Consider the following 16,860-nt stretch of genomic DNA (forward strand, 5'->3'; position numbering starts at 1 on the left):
TTGCTTCCCAAAGTAACAGGCAAATGTGACAAGGAGGGCATGGGGTGCCACAGTCCACCATCAAGCCACAGGTACTGCAGAAGGTGTCCTGATGCTGGAGGGAGGTCAAGAATTCGGGGGGTTACGGGCCAGGGAAACCTTTGCTCAGGACGACCCTCCATTTACCAGATGGCTTGAGAGGAGCAGCCTAACTTTTTGAACCTCAGTTTCTCCATCTGAGGTGAGAATATCAATAGCTCTTCTGCCATAATAAGATTAAATGTGTCAGTGTTTGGGGCTTTCTGGAGAAAGGCTTTATTATTTTTTTTTTTTACTTTAAATGATTTTTTATTATATTATGTTAGTCACCTTACAGTACATCCCCGGATTCCGATATAAAGTTTGATGCTCCATTAGTTGTGTATAACACCCAGTGTACCATGCAATACGTGCCCTCCTTACCACCCATCACCAGTCTATCCCATTCCCCCACCCCCTTCCCCTCTGAAGTCCTCAGTTTGTTTCTCATAGTCCATAGTCTCTTATGTTTCATTCCCCCTTCTGATTACCCCCCCTTTCTTTATCCCTTTCTTCCCCTACTGATCTTCCTAGTTCTTATGTTCCATAGATGAGAGAAATCATATGATAATTGTCTTTCTCTGCTTGACTTATTTCACTTAGCATTATCTCCTCCAGTGCCGTCCATGTTGCAGCAAATGTTGAGAACTCGTTCTTTCTGATAGCTGAGTAATATTCCATTGTATATATGGACCACAGCTTCTTAATCCATTCATCTGTTGAGGGGCATCTCGGTTCCTTCCATGATTTAGCTATTGTGGACAATGCTGCTATGAACATTGGGGTGCATATGGCCCTTCTCTTCACTACGTCTGTATCTTTGGGGTAAACACCCAGTAGTGCGATGGCTGGGTCATAGGGTAGCTCAATTTTTAACTTTTTAAGGGACCTCCACACTGTTTTCCAGAGTGGCTGTACCAACATGCATTCCCACCAACAATGTAGGAGGGATCCCCTTTGGAGAAAGGCTTTAAACATAACATATTTTTTGATATCCCCAAGAGACAAAGGGTTTCAGCCACAAAATGCTCCAGAAATGGCTATGTCTTGCAGCCTTTAGGGGGATTATTTAATTTTTATGAAAAATTTAACAGTCCCTCAGCCACCTTCAAAGATTTAATACTTTAGAGAATAACAGAGCTTTGGGGAAAAAAAAACCCACATTAACTCACTGACCTATGCAGCTTAGAGGTGACAAACTCTAAGGCATTAGGAAAGACACAGAAAAATGGTACTTAAGAGCAGACAGGCTGAATCAGAATTGAATCCCTCTTGAATCATCTTCTGGTAGAAATTACTAGAATACAGAAAAGAGCCTTGGACTGAGACGTCAGGATACCCTCCTTTTAGATCTCACTCTGCCACTAAGAAAGTCATCTTGGAGAAGTGTCTTTATCTAGGGGCCACAGTTTCTTCCTCGGGAAAAGAAAGGTTTTGACTGGATTTTGTTTCAGGGCCTTTGCAGTGTAATATCCCATGATCTGCGAGGGGATGGTCTACAGCAGTGGGCCTACTGCCCCAGACAGAATCCAGGAAGCCATGAGAACAGTAACAAGGAGAAGCCAACGCTCTGGCATCACCACTCACCCCGCCACATCAAAGCAGCAAATTCCCAGCTTGGATGAACTACTCCTCCTTGAGGGAGGGCCCTGTTTTAATTGCCACTGCCTTGCATGAGAGCCGTTTCTCCTCACAGAATGGAGCCTGTGGAAGGATAATGGCTGTGGCAGGGGATTCTTAAGGATATGTGGACAGAATTCAGAAGGCCTGTACAGTTGCGTTAATGTGCTAGTTCTCTAAGTTACCTCATAACTTAGCATGAAACAACAAATATTTAGGATCTCATGGGTTCTGTGGGGGCAGGAATCCAGGCATGACTTAGCTGGCTGGCTATGGCCCAAGCTTTCTCTGTTGAGCGGGGCTGCAGGTTCATCTGAAGGCTCAAATGGAGGAGGGGGTCCACTTTCAAGCTCCCTCATCTAGTTTCTAATAGGCACTCAGTCCCTCGTCATGTAGGCCTCTCACAGTCCAGCCTCACAATTTCATAGCTCTCTTCCCCAAAGGGAGTGATCCAAAGGAGAGTGACAAGTGCTATGCACTGAATTGTGTCTCCCCCAAATTCGTATGTTGATGCCCTAACCCTGATGTGACTGTATCTGGAGATGGGGCTTTTAGGAGATATTAAGTTAAATGAAGTCATAAGGATGGGGTCCTAATTTAATAAGATTCATAGTCTTTAAGAAGAGGAAGACAGAACTCTTTCTCTACTGCACACACCAAGGAAAGGCCATACGACTACTCAGTGAGGTCCTTATAGATTGGTGTGAATGACACTCCCTTAGAGTTTGTCCCATGACGATGCAGGAACCTGCTAGCCCAGAGATCTCAGTGTGCTTTTCTGTCACAGTTCCAGCACCAAATCCACAACACTTTGCTGAGAACTTATCTCCTCTCTTCACTTTTCTTCCCAAGTCCCTTTTCATGGCTCTCAGGAGGTGGCACATACACAAGGCTAGGCTGAGTCAGAAGAGATAAAAAACCAACTAGAGAGATTCATGCAATGTGGTCTGGTTTGAAAGATCTCTGCTTAACGAGACTCATGGGTTATATTCGTGAACATCGCTCTCAGATACATCATCTCCTGCTTCTTCATAAGAAGCTACCCTCTCAGAGCAAATAATGCTCCAATATAGTGGGGCAGCCATTCATTTCCTCTGATGCTCTGGTGCTTTGGAAAACCAAGTTCATTCTGGTATGTGCTCCACGAGAGCACAGCACAGGAATCATGATACCAACTCCCTCATTAAATACTCAGAAAATGAACCCCCAACATGGATAGCAAGTTTACATTATTACAGTGAATGACAGTGCAAAATTAAGAATTCTAAGGGCCGTGGCAATACAAATATTTAGGTCAAAATGGGGAAATTCTGCCACAAGATCACTTTTCTCTCTCTCTTTTCTGTTCTCTGTTAATTGAGGAACTAAGTGTTCACTTTAGAGGGAAAAGCATCATTCTGGAAGACTCTGAGAGCTTTCCGTATCTTCTATTAATTTACTCTACCAGTTGCACCCACTCAGTAATGTAACGCATGACCTACAGAGCCCTCAGTCAGTGAAGCATTGCTCCTCCTCATTTCTGGATGAATTTCTCTCATGTTTCTTCTAGCCTTCGAAGCAAACTCCCTACACATTTTAATTATTATGTGTCAAGGTGTGGACCTCTTTGGGCTCATCTTGTTGGGGGCTTTCTGTGCCTCCTGGACCTGGATGTCTGTTTCCTTAGCTAGGTTAGAGACGTTTTTAGCTATTATTTCTTCAAATCACTTTTCTACCCCTTTCTCTGTCTCTTCTCCTTCTGAGTCCCCTATAATGCAAATGTTATATGCAACATGCTTGATGTTGTCCCAGAGGCTGCTTAAACTACTCTAATTCTTTAAAATTCTTTTTTTGGGGGCACCTGGGTGGCACAGCGGTTAAGCGCCTGCCTTCGGCTCAGGGCGTGATCCCGGCGGTATGGGATCGAGCCCCACANTTGCTTAAACTACTCTAATTCTTTAAAATTCTTTTTTTTGGGGCGCCTGGGTGGCACAGCGGTTAAGCGTCTGCCTTCGGCTCAGGGCGTGATCCCGGCGGTATGGGATCGAGCCCCACATCAGGCTCCTCCGCTACGAGCCTGCTTCTTCCTCTCCCACTCCCCCTGCTTGTGTTCCCTCTCTCGCTGGCTGTCTCTATCTCTGTCGAATAAATAAATAAAATCTTAAAAAAAAATTCTTTTTTTCTTTTCGGCTGTCCTACTTGGGTGCTTTCCATTACCCTGTCTTGTAGCTCACGGATCCATTCCTCTGCATCGTCTAATCTGCTGTGATTCCTTCTAGAGTATTTTTCATTTCAGTTATTGTATTCTTCAACTTACCGTTTTTATATTTTCTACTTCTTTGTTAAAGGTCTCACTCTGTTCACCCACTCTTCAGTCCAGTGAGGATCTTTTTGACCATTACTTTGAGCTCTTTATTAGGTATATTGCTTATCTCTGTTTCTTTTAATTCTGTGGTTTTGCTTTATTCTTTCATTTGGAACATATTCCCTGCCATCTCATTTTGCCTGTCTCTCTTGTTCTTTTTTTTTTTTTTTTTTTTTATTTATTTTAGAGAGATAAACAGCATGAATTGGGGGGGGGTGCAGTGAGTGAGGGAGAAGCAGATTCCTTGCTGAGCAGGGACCCTGATGCGGGGCTTGATCCCAGGACCGTGAGATCATGACCTGAGCAGAAGGCAGACCGTTAACCAACTGAGCCACCCAGGTACCCTCTCTGTGTTCGTTTTTATGTTAGGTGGATCAGCTGTGTCTCCCAGTCTTGAAGGTGTGGTCTTATGTAGAGGGTCCCCACTGGTGCTCAGAACCAGGCACTCCAGGGGTGTCCCCTATGTGGATTGTGTGGTTGGGCCGTGACAGCTGTGGGTGCACTGGTGTGGCTGGCTGTGAGGTCCAGCCGTGGCTTCTGCTGGTGTGCTGGTAGGCGAGGCTGCTCCCCTTCTGCTCCCCCTTTCCCCCCACTTCACAGGAGCCGCTTGGGGTGATGGCCATGCTCCTTCCTTCTAAATCCCAAAGCTACCACTCTAATTTTGGCCCTTTTCAATACCCTCCTGGGAGCTTTCCTCACCCTCATTTTAGAGGCTTCTATCAGATTAGCATTTCCCAAACCCAGAATTGATGAGCTCTTTTCTCAAAAGTGCTCAGTGGCTCTTTTCCACTTATTGGTTTAAGTACATAATTCCTGGCCTGTGTGAACCACCACAGTCAGGCCCAGACAACATTTCTCACCTCATTTACTTCTTTCCATCCTGGATGACATGATACTCTCCCAATTATTGAGTTGGGTACACATGTTCCCAGCTTTACAACTTTATCCTCATGGTTCCTGTCTTCCTGAATGCCTTCTTACCTCTGCCTGTTGAAATCCTATTCATTCTGGGAGCTCTGCCTTTTGTTAAAGGTCTGTGTGTTTCTGCTTCATGTTCTTCACTGCTGCAGATGACCTGAGGCCTGTCACCACACATTCCTCATCTTTGAGAATATTGCAGTTCCTTCTGTGTCTTCTACCTAGCTACTCACTAAATTTCTGTTAAATTGAATGGAAAATAATTGCAATGTGTGTTATGAGCCCCCAAGTTTCTCTGAAATCCCTGAAAGAAGTTCCAAGCCTTGTAGAAAATATTTTATAGGAAAGAAGTAAATGAGTTGCTTATAAGAACATTTCCTTGCTTTATGTCCCCGGTCCATAAGAGGAAAAATATGTCCTCTTGCATCTCAAATATCTGGAAATTGTCTTCTCAATAAATCATGAGCTATAGCATATTCTGCAGAGCATGTTGACATTTTATTTTCATATAACTTTGCCTAAAATGGTCACAGACTTTAGCTCTGATCTTCATCACCACATATTTCCTTTGCTGGCTTAGAAAACCTTCAAAATTAGGAAGCTGGGCACAAATCCTACCTATAAGAGGTAGACTAAATAGTAAGATAGTAACCCCAAAGAGATAGTACAACAAAAGGTCCCCTAATCTTTACTCAAAGGATTACATGTTTAAGCATGTTAGGTCGTAAAGTCATGTCATTAGTTTATGGGATTGAGGATATTTCCATTTTACAGGAAGACTAAGACTTTAGTCCTAAAATCTAGACAGCTGCCATGCTATTTCTTAGAGCTCATAAAATGGGTGTTGAATTTATCTTGTCCTCCTCTGTTTTGATTTTGTTCCTAATTTAGGCACTGACTCTAACATTAGTGTGGTTTTATTATGAACAACAAATTCAGCATAGGAAAGAGGTGTTTGGCTAAGAGCAGTAATATTTTTTCAAATTAGAAAGTCAGTATATGTAAGTTTAGCGAGTCCTTATAAGAGCTTTGAGTTCATGAAGTTACGGAATCAGATTTCAGAGGAATATTGCCTCATCTTTTCTTTGTAATTTATAGTGACTTCGTATATGCTGTAGCTAAATGGTGATGAAATAACTTATAACTTCTGGTAAACGAATATGCTTAACAAAAGAAGTTTCATGAACCAAATAGCCCTGTCATCTACACAAATGGAGACAATATTCCTTGCTAGGATCAAAAACGAATTGGTGTAAGGACAGCTGGGATGGGTCTTTGTTTAGCAAAAAAAGCCAATCTCAAAAAATGATAAACTATAGAATTCCTCTTAAATAATGTTTTTGAAATAATAAAATTATAGATAGGAGATTAGTGGTTGCTGGAGGTTAGAGATTGGGAAGGAAGTGCCAGGAGGAGGTTGGTGTGGCTATGATGGGGTGGCAGCAGGGAGCTCTGTGATGGTGGTTACACGAAGCCACACAAGTGATAAAATTGTATAGAGCTACACACACACCCCCCAAACTGGATACTGTATTACAGTTACGCAAGATGTCCTCACTGGGGGAAAGTGCTGAGTGAAAGGTACATGTGACTTTCTGCACATTTTTTTTTTTTTTGCAACTACCTGTGAACCTATTATTAATTCAAAATAAAAATTTTTTTAAAAAAAATCAGCTATTTTCTTGCCCCAAAGGGGCCCAGAGGGTCAGGCAGTAACATAAATAAGCGAAGCGGCTGGAAACAGGGTGTGTGAGCGCTGGCGGTTATCAAAAAAGGCAGCTACTGCCTCTTCAGCTCCTGCCACTGTGGGACTGTCTACCTGAAACTGCTGAGTCTGCTGAGTCTTCTGAGGGTTGTTGCTGTTTTAATAAAACACCAGAAATTGAAACTTGGAATAAAAATCTCCTGACTTTAATTGACGACTAAATCACTTTAAGAACACTATGTAAGCCAAAGTAAAGACACAAGAGGGCCGATTCAGTCTAATGATGAGGGTGCAAACTCAGCTTCAGAGCAGAGGTTCAATCTGGCCCCAAGATGAATTGCCCCCTTGACGAGCTGGTAATCTCAGTAGGCAGTTCACGATCCTCTGTGGTCCCTTACGAAAGACCAAGCAATGGTATTCCCGAGAAAGGAAATGTTCTGATTGGGCTGCTAACGAAAACGGAGTAGGCCACGAGTCACTGATGCCCAGGGACTCTGGAGGATGTTTGCTTGATGAGAGCTCAGATTGATGCCTGCAAGGTCTGGCCAGGACCGTCACACCCACTTCCTCAGCACGGTGCCCCGGACATGGTCGGGTGTCTAGTTTGCATTTTCATGTGTTCATTGGTTCATCCCAGCTCTCTTAGTTCTTTCATTTTGTTAAAGCTAAATGAGTTGTATAAAAACTGAGAAAAGGAACCAGGACCCGATATCCTATGCTCGGATTTTTCTGAGACAGACACGATGGCCTGGCGGATGCACTTTATATGAGCAGCACTCACGGCCTCTGTGTCTACTTAGAGCTCTGAACGTAAGCCTTTGGCTAACAAGTACAAATGAGCAGAGGAGAGGCAGGTGCTGACGAGAGCAGTATTCTGGTTTTGGTCCTTTCAAGGCTATGTCATCTCTGCCCAGCTAAAGGCCCAGAGTCTCGTCATCCCTTCTTTCCCAACTCCCAGTCTGGACAGCTGCCTCAGAAAAAGTGAAAAGGAGGATGGAGCTAACTGCATGTTCTTCACCACAAGCCACGTCTGTGAGCCAGTCACATCCCCCCACCCTCCACTGGCCACAACACCGTGTGTACTAATCAGGGTCCTTCTGTCTTCAATCTCTGGTAGACAGAGCTGACCCAACTCCTTCATGAAGGAAGTGAGTAGAAAAATTTCAATTTTTTAAAATTAGGATTTTAATTTAATTTAAATAAGAAATTAATCTCTAAATTTCATCTATGGCTCAATTACACATTTTCAAATTTAAATCATAAAAAGATTTATTTGCATAATTTCTGTTTTTTGCCCCTGCTAATAAGAGTCCAGAGAATGTTTTCTTTCTTTCTTCTTTTTCTTTCTTTCTTTCTTTCTTTCTTTCTTTCTTTCTTTCTTTCTTTCTTTCTTTCTCTTTCTTTCTTTCTTTTCTTTCTTTCTCTTCTTTCTTTCTTTCTTTTTCTTTCTTTTCCTTCCTTCCTTCCTTCCTTCCTTCCTTCCTTCCTTCCTTCCTTCCAAAGATTTTCTTTATTTTACTTGAGAGAGAGAGAGAGAGAGAGAGAGAGAGCGCACAAGCAGGGGGAGCAGCAGAGGGAGAGGGAGAAGCAGGATTCTAATTTAGCAGGGAGCCCGACCCGGGGCTTGATCATAGGACTTCGGGATCAAGATCTGAGCTGAAGGCAGACGCTTAACTGACTGAGCCACATGGGCACCCCCAGAGAATGTTTTCTAATGCTCCTTTAAAAAAGAATATTTGTACAAGATAGCAGTGGACCAAGATCAGGGACATACATGAACCTGGGGGGTTCCTGGGGCATTGTTTTGGAAGGAACTTGAAATATCACTGCAAAGAAAAAAAAGAGTATCTGTAGGTATTCCATAATTGTAAATCAATAAATGAGTATTTTCCTGCTCACTGTTTTTTTTTTTTTTTTTTTTTTTTCCNTTTACCAAGCTTTACATAATATGCAGACTTTTAAAGGGTTGGTTCTCAGCCTGGAAAATTATGTTAATGAGATAAGAGCAATAATTTAAAGTAGCTACTAATTTCTTGAAGGGGAAATATGCAGAGACCCCAGGCTCTACGTTTGTTTTCAACTAATTATCATGTATTTACTTTTCCATTAGTCCAATAATTTTTCTTTCAATTCAGAATTAAGCAATAAGACACTGAATTATATAAAGGTCTGTTTAGCATAGCAGACACACCCCATCATCTCTAGTCCTCTGATTTACAGCTCTTAAAATGCACAACTAAGAGGCTGTCTATATGCCCTTTTGTATTTACATTCCATCATGCAGTCACCTCGATAACTTATGCATTCTCAAAAGGACTACCTAGCAATTAACTCCAGTCTTTTCTAACTCACCATCTCATTATGCAAAGTGGATTTGAACACAAACTTTATTAGCAACTTTTAGTTTGAATTCCTTCTTAATTCTACCACCCTCGCTCTGCCTAGTAACGTCAGGATCTATGTGACCAAAAGACTACGGAAAATGGCAGTTAAAAAAAATTGACATTGGACTGGCAGCCCATTTAGTAATTGTTCTTTGCACTATGGGGCACTCCCATAAATCGAGATTGTCATATTTCAGCTGAAGCATGTGATGCAATTCTTTATAGAAATGGAAATGAATTCTCCCTGCCACACGATACAGCATTTTAACTACGTTCAGAAGGAATGGGCAAGTAAGAAAGCTATTATTTTTATTCTAAAGGTTAAGAAAGAATAAACAAACCCCAAACTCTGTTAAAAGGCAAGGACATTCATTGTATCGCTTCTTTAAACCCTAGAAGGAAGGGGGAGGACATCTTGTGGAGTTCTCTCACGCACGTGAAGTGTATCAGCGGAAGAGTTGACATGTGGTCATTGGTTTAGTGCACATGTTCTCAGACTGAAGGACCCAGGTGGGTTGGTGACAGCCAAGGAAAGGTGAAGATATGTCAAGTGCATGAAAGAGGGAGGCATCCCATCAATGCAACTGACTTACCAACATCAGGATCCACGGCTTGAACTCTGGTCAACAGAGCCTTGGTGGCTGTGTTCTCATAGACACAGGCATTGTAGTGGTCGGAAGAAAACACAGGTGGGTTATCGTTCACGTCCTCCAGGATCAGGTGGATGTCGGATTGGCAGAACCTGCCACCTCCGTCAGTGGCCCTGGCAATCAGGCTGTACATAGGGACCCTTTCCCGGTCCAGAAGAGCCAAGGTTTTTAATTCACCTGTGAAAATCAATGGCCTGGCTTTTCAAAACGCCCTCTTTCTTTGAAAAGCAGAGAATCAAGTATGTAAAGAATCCCCAACACAGGAAGGACCAGGAACATTTGGTTCAAGGGCCTTATACTTGGAAAAACAGAGCAATGTTAAGCATCCGGGGAAAATTTATGGGATTCTCGATGCAACAATAAATCAACTGTGTGGCCTTGAAATTAATTAATCCCACTGTGAAATATCTGGTTTCAGGACTTCCTTCTCTTGGCTACCTTGGAAGGCTCCATGCCCTTCTAAACCTCTGAAGACCTGAAGCACTAAGGTACTTGTCCATTCTCTATCCTTTTTCTGGAGATCGAGCAGAAATCCAGAGACATACTGCTCCAACTCCAGAAAAAGCATAAAGAATGGACAAGTATCCTTAGTTCTCCAATGGTCAGTCGTGTCAATAATCCACAGACCCAGAAGGGGCAGTCTCTCTGCTTCCAGACACTCAACATCTTTTTACCCCATCTCCTAGAGGAAAACGATGAAAGCAGAGGCTGGCTTTAGCAGAAAAAGGTCTGGAGGGAATTCTATTGTGCCAGGGTAAACCTGACTTGCAGGCTATAGAAAGGCCTAGGGTTTCTGGGGAGGATCCTGGTGGGGGACTGCTTGAGGAGTTGGGCTCAGCAGGAATTGAGCAAGGTGAGGAGGGAAGTCATGTCTGTGTTGGAACCACTGGAACAGCTGCACTGGGTGCTGTGTGGAGATTCCTGGGGGTTGTTTCCATGTCAATAGACAACAGCAACCAGCAGTGACAGACCTGAATAGATGTGACTTGGTGAAAAGTATGACTCATGAAATATTATTATTCTTAAATACAATTAGTAGACATTCTTCAGACCAAGCCATCTATGCTTATAAAGCATTTCCTTCTACCGCCTCCTTGCCGCAGCCAGTTCTCAAACACAGCCCGGACCATTTCCTTCGCCGCTCAGAAGCCCCCAGGGGTTTTTCAGTGGGGCCTTCGAGGCCCTCCACCATCGGCCTGCAGTTCGTTCTCCCATTGCCAGCCATTCCACAGCTCTTCTCCCCAGTGACAGTGTTGAATACGGCCCTCCTCGGCTGCACTGTGCTCTCTGCTCCTGCTGTCCCTGCGGTCCACACGGCCCTGCTTTCGCTACTGGAATCTGTGCCGCGGTTCAAATGTCAGCTCTTCTTTAAAACAGTTTCCTCTTCCCCTTCATCAGAGTATTAGCTCCTTTTTCCTCTGTGCCCAGATATAACTCCCCTGATACCCTTCCTGGGCACTCATTTCATTCTGCCTTTTATTATTATTATTATTATTTTTATTTTTATTATTAGCAGCTTACTGGTCTGTCTTCCCTGCTGGCTTACAACATCCCACGGGCATGGCTTGTTTTACTCATCTTGCAGCCTACCATGACTATCCCATAAAGTGCTTTTATGTCTACTAGCTACTCAATGAATGTTAGCTAATGAATAAATAATTGCTAGGTCTATGGAGCCAAGTAGTATATTTCTGTGTAGCTAAGTGCTTCCCAGTAGGACCCAGCTGACACGGGAGAGGGGCAGGGAGGAGCCATCATCTTTGGAGACTCAATAGTTAGTTATTATTCATTAGGACCAAACACAACATTGGAAATATGCAAATTATTCGATCTTTACACTTAATTAAAAATTGCCATTGGATGAACCATCCAGTATGCAACACGGAAATAATTCACCTCCATAAGATTGTCTTTTCCATTAGCTCTGGCCTTCAATGTGGGCATCTGCCTTTAGCATACATAACCTTTGACCTTATACATTTTGCCTGAATATAAAGGCTAAACCGAGGGCTCATAGCTTTGGAGAAACTAGGCAGGAATATTTAATGAAAACCAGATAAGTGTATTTATAAGCATTGGGAAGGGACCCAAAAGGGATTTCCAGAGAGAAAAACTCTCCTTCCTACGCACTGCTGTCTGGTTTGCAACTTCCGTTTGTGATGTAACTCTATACTCTTTACACAGCAGATGCTTAAATCACAGATACGAAAAACAGGAGGACCAAATAGACACATCTGATTACTTGATGCTAATAAATGGAAGTCAAGGCAAATTTTACAGGCCAAATACAGTTTGTGTGCTCCAGACCACCCCTCTTCAGATACCACGTGTGACTAGTATTTCTTAGAGTCCTCTCTTGTACACTAACTACCCACTAGTGATGAGACCACATGAGAGTTTAACTTCTCTCATGGAAGAACAATGGCATTTACCCAAAGCATACATTTCACCTTACCACTTTCTGGATCTAGAAAAAATTCATCATTTCCAGATCCGTAGAGTGAGTATCGTATATCTCCATTGGATCCAATGTCGGCATCCTTGGCACTGACTTTCAGGATGATTTTATTTGATGAAATGTCTTCGGGAAATAATGCTGTATATGCAACCTGGCAAAGGTAAAGAAAGGTACTGAAGTCATTCGTATTTGTGAGGCGACTGCCATATTTTGCATTATAAATGATTTATTTAAAAATGCATTCATATAATTTAGCTCTGGCTATTTTTCCCTTTGCGACAGAACCATCTTACAATATATGAAGAAACACGGTATGTCTCTTGCCTTGCCCCACCCCCCGGCCAATCTCATTCATTCCAAAAATACTGATTGAGTCCCTGTATGCACTAGGTACTATTTAGGTGACAGGAGTACAATGGTGAAGGAAACAGACAAAGGTCCCACCTCTGTGGAACCATGACATGCATCACGTGTTGATAATGACCCTCTTTTCTGTTAAGCACCAGTGAGTCCTTGGGACCCTTCCACTCTTTAAAGATCCCCTACTCACATCTGGCATTACTTTGATCGATTCAATCTATTTGCAACACTTTTCTAAGCTATAGAATACCAGTATTATCTCTTGGTCCACATGGTAAGGAAAAGGTAAATTAACAGTGATTAATTTCAATAAGGAAGAAAATAAAATTTGCTGCTGGCACCTTGCACTGGCTGTCATGTTTTGTATTGTGATGGACAAGCTACTTAGTGAGTTGCCTGGAGACCTGTGTTCATTATGAACATCGGCACTAACCAGCTATGTAAACTTATCAAAAAAACAATTTATGCTTTTGAATGGTCCATTTTTCTTTTTATGAAATCAGTGATTTTGACAGAATTAGTCCTAAGGTCCTTTATGATTTCTTAAATATTTTTTAAGAAATTTTAATTTTAAGACTTACGGTTTTGTTTTTGTTTTTTGGCAGGTGGGCAAAATTAGGTACCTGAACTTGCTACCTGTGCTTTTTCCTATCCTCTTGCATCTAAATGGAGCTCACTAATTTAAGGAGAGAAGAGCAGAAAGGAGCCTGGCCCAAAGGAGAAAAATGAAATGGGTTTTAATTTTAGAAGGGCAGAGTAAAAAGCAGCCATATATACGAGATATATCCGCAAATCTCACCTGCTCGCACACTGGGCTATTGTCATTCACATCACTGACGGTCACTTCCACCATGGCCTGTGTGACAAAAAGCCCATCGGTGGCAGTGATATTGAGGAAGTAAATGTCTTGTTCTTCTCTATCTAAAGGTCTCTTCACATAGACCTTCCATTCACTCTGCACCAGGCCCAGGGCAAACCTTCCTCGGGGGTTCCCTCCTGTAGTGAAAAAAGCATTTTTGAAAATGTGCAATGAAAAGCTTTGATCTACACCTCCAGCGAGAGGCCCGTGTGGGGTCATCCCGCTGGTCCTCCGACTGTATCATTTACAAAACGGAGAAAAAATTGATAGTCACTTCTTTCTGATTCTCTTTGCAACAAAGCATGATATTTATATGCTTGGCTTGTGAGGAACGTAAAACGGTAACTTTCCAAGAGAATAGAATGCACTTAGAGAAGCTGGAGATGATCTCTTGTTTAGTCCCCCTGAAGGACAATCAAATTCAAACTGCGAACAATCAATCCTCTTCCCGGGATGATACAATTGTCTTTCCACTTTGTCTCAAGAGATCATGTAATACACTATAGCTCTTGTTACTAAGACAATTTCATTAGCTTCTGATTATGCAATCAAGGGAAAGCAGTCAGTTCTATTAAGGAATCTTTTAATGAAGGCTCTCTCATACAGCGGTGTGCGTCTTACAGGTACAGGGGTTTGGGGGAGAAAAGTTTGCATGACAGAGGAAGACCCATCGGTATTAAATGGCCCTAACGAGGGGTCACAGAATGAGCAGTTCAAAGATAAGCATGCAATTAGATGAAATTTATCAGAGTGAAGCTGGTGATAGCAGAAGAAACGGAGAAGAGATAAAGTAGAACAGCTTTTTATGATATGAAACTGGCAACATTACTTCCCCACATGACCTGGAGACAAAAGCTGCACGGACAAGACGGGAAGAGGAGGGGAGAAGAGGGCTGCCTTGACCTTCTAATCCTGAAGAGGGAAACAATGTCACTTCCAACATGGTGGAAGACTAGACAAGACAGCTGGCAAGAAGCCTGGAATCCGGTCAGATCATCACCGTTTCGTTGGGCATTCAACAAGTATCTACCACCTGCTCTGGGCCCGGCACTGTTCCAGGCAGTAGGGCTAAAGCAGCCGACAAAACGGACACAAATCCCTGCTCCCGCCGGGGTGGAGCTCACATTCTAGTGGGGAAGACCAAACCTAAACAAATAAATAAGGAAAGCATGCTGCATACTGGCTGCTGCTCCCTTGCAAAGGCGGAGCCATCTCAACTTCCTACAAAGAGCAGAGGGCGAAGACTCGGTCCGGCCAGAGGGACTGAGGGGGAAATAGGGGCATTTTAGTGCCAGGCTGTACTTTCACTTCTAAGGCATGGGGGCGGGGTCCATCCAGGGGCCCCGGCCGTGGGGGACAGCCATGGGATAAATGGACCATATTGGGGGCAGACGGTGCGGAAATGATGAGGGCTGCACATTCCTCTAGGGCAGTGGTTCTCAGCTGGGAGTGGCTGTACACCCCGCCGGCCCCCCAGTTGGGGCATTTGTCAATATCTGGAGATATTTTTGAATGTCACACCGGGGGTGGGGTTGGTGCTACTAGAGTCTCTTGGGTAGAGGCCAGAGTCCGCCAGTCATCCATCCTACAATGCACAGAATGGCCACGTACAACGAAGACTCATCCAGTCCCAAATGTCAACAGTGTTGAGGTTGAGAATCCTGCTCTGGCGAGGCAGGGTCCTCCCTGGGATATCGCTTTCCTCCACCACTGGCTGGGATTCAGTTATGCTTGAATATGACTTTAGCATGCACAAATTTAACCTCTCTATTAAATGCTTTCAGTGCAGGCCCACATCTTTTGTTAAATAAAATGATTAATGGTCCTTTGTTAAACTGCGGCAGCACAGCCAAGTTGTGTTACATCAAGAGCAAAAGTTAAATCTAATTAAAATCAGTTGGTGGTTGGCACTGCTAATAGTAACAGTAGCTTTAAGCTACTCTGTTCTCATTACTTTGGTAAAGTTGATGGGAGGGTCCCTTTAAATCATCCATTGACAATTCAGAGTATAAATAATTAAAGCTGAACATTCAGCAAGCCTTTCCAATAGAAAAGTATCCCTCAGAATGTCTAAAAAGCTTTTTGTCTGAAACTGAATGCAAATAGATGTGAGGCTTTACTCACTTTTCTTCCCTTGCCACTATGGCTCATGTTTTTTCCGCAGAAATATACATTTTAATGAAAAAAGGGAAGGCCTCAGATAATGCGCAAATGCATACAGAGTTTAAACAGAAAACACCATCGGGAAAACAGCTCCATGCAGAAACGGGAGAGGAGAAATGCGCAAGAGTGGCACTCCCAAGCACTGACACATATGCTCTCCTGTGGATCTTATTCTGCAGTGATTAATTAACTTTCCCACTAAAGTACTGAAGCAGATTCTGTGTCCTGAGGGCATTCTAATTAATTCATTTTTCACTTTGAATAATGTAGTTTTTCTAAAGGGAAGCCACCTGACTACAAGTATTGATGGATTCTTTAAAATCTTCTGGCACTTTGCTTATGTTCCGCCTTTGAATGTCACAACATCAAAATATTAGTTTTAAAGCCCTTAAATCGTTTTTAGGAAGAGTGCCCCTGTCCCACCAACCTTCCCACTTGCAGTTTAAAGCCAGTCACCCCCAGGAAGCTACCCCTGATGAGTGACACCAACATGAAATTCTCTGGCCCTCAGATAGTGACATTTCTTTGGTCCAGTCTGGGTGACTTCCTTGGTCTATTTTGGCTTTTCCACTGAACCACTACTTACTATCTGGAAAGACGAAAAAGGGATCCAAGAAAACTGAGTTATTGGGAGAAATACCTTTTGCTTTAGAGTTATACCTTGAGATTTTTAGTAAAAGGTCAAACCATGCCCTTTAATCAGTACAGGTGTGTACCCATGCATGCATAGGAATTTTCACTACCAGGCAAAACTCGTAAGTCAAGCTTACTGGGATCAACTATATATTTATTTATTTAAAACTTTTTTTAAGTTTCGAGGGGGGAAAGGGGCAGATGAAGAGGGAGAAGCAGACTCCCCCCTGAGCAGGAAGCCTGATGCAGGGCTCCATCCCAGGACCCTGAAATCATGCCCCGAGCTGAAGGCAGTTGCTTCACCGACTAGCCAGCCGGGCGCCCCAGCTATTTATTTTTCTTACCAATATAAGAAGTAGGAATAGAGTTAAAAATATATGCCTCCCCCACCAAGCTGTTATTTTCATTTCTTCAACCGGGATAGTTGGCTGGACTCCTTTTTAAATGATACAGTGGCTCAAGGACTGGGTACCAATCTGGGTAATCTGTCATAGGCAAAGGAATGAACTCCAAACTAAGGCTGAGTTAGCAACAACCAACAACTGAAAAACTGTGCCTACACAGAGATCTTCTACTCAGCCCTAGAGAGCTTTTATTACTCTCAACCCCCATCTCATCTCCCTCATTCTCTCCGACTCTTACCTCCTGCCACTTCCCACCTTTCTTAAGAAAGCAGAGCACACAGAGTGAAAGCCAAGGGTGGCTGACT

The 16,860-nt window shown here is 43.0% G+C and overlaps 1 protein-coding gene across 5 annotated transcripts in view; it reads right to left on the reverse strand.

Annotated features, from left to right (window-relative positions):
- The window catches only part of FAT3 (FAT atypical cadherin 3), a 671,276-nt gene that overhangs the window by 75,025 nt on the left and 579,391 nt on the right, over nt 1-16,860 (reverse strand). For all 5 annotated transcript variants that reach the window (XM_002920733.3, XM_019801263.2, XM_034666166.1 and 2 more), the window contains 3 exons: nt 13,296-13,492; nt 12,134-12,287; nt 9,622-9,855 (listed from right to left, as the gene is read on the reverse strand). In XM_002920733.3, coding sequence (XP_002920779.1) covers nt 9,622-9,855; nt 12,134-12,287; nt 13,296-13,492 — 585 coding nt within the window. The remainder of the gene's footprint in view (nt 1-9,621; nt 9,856-12,133; nt 12,288-13,295; nt 13,493-16,860) is intronic.

This window comes from Ailuropoda melanoleuca, chromosome 8, assembly GCF_002007445.2.
Source record: "Ailuropoda melanoleuca isolate Jingjing chromosome 8, ASM200744v2, whole genome shotgun sequence".
NCBI lineage: Eukaryota > Metazoa > Chordata > Mammalia > Carnivora > Ursidae > Ailuropoda > Ailuropoda melanoleuca.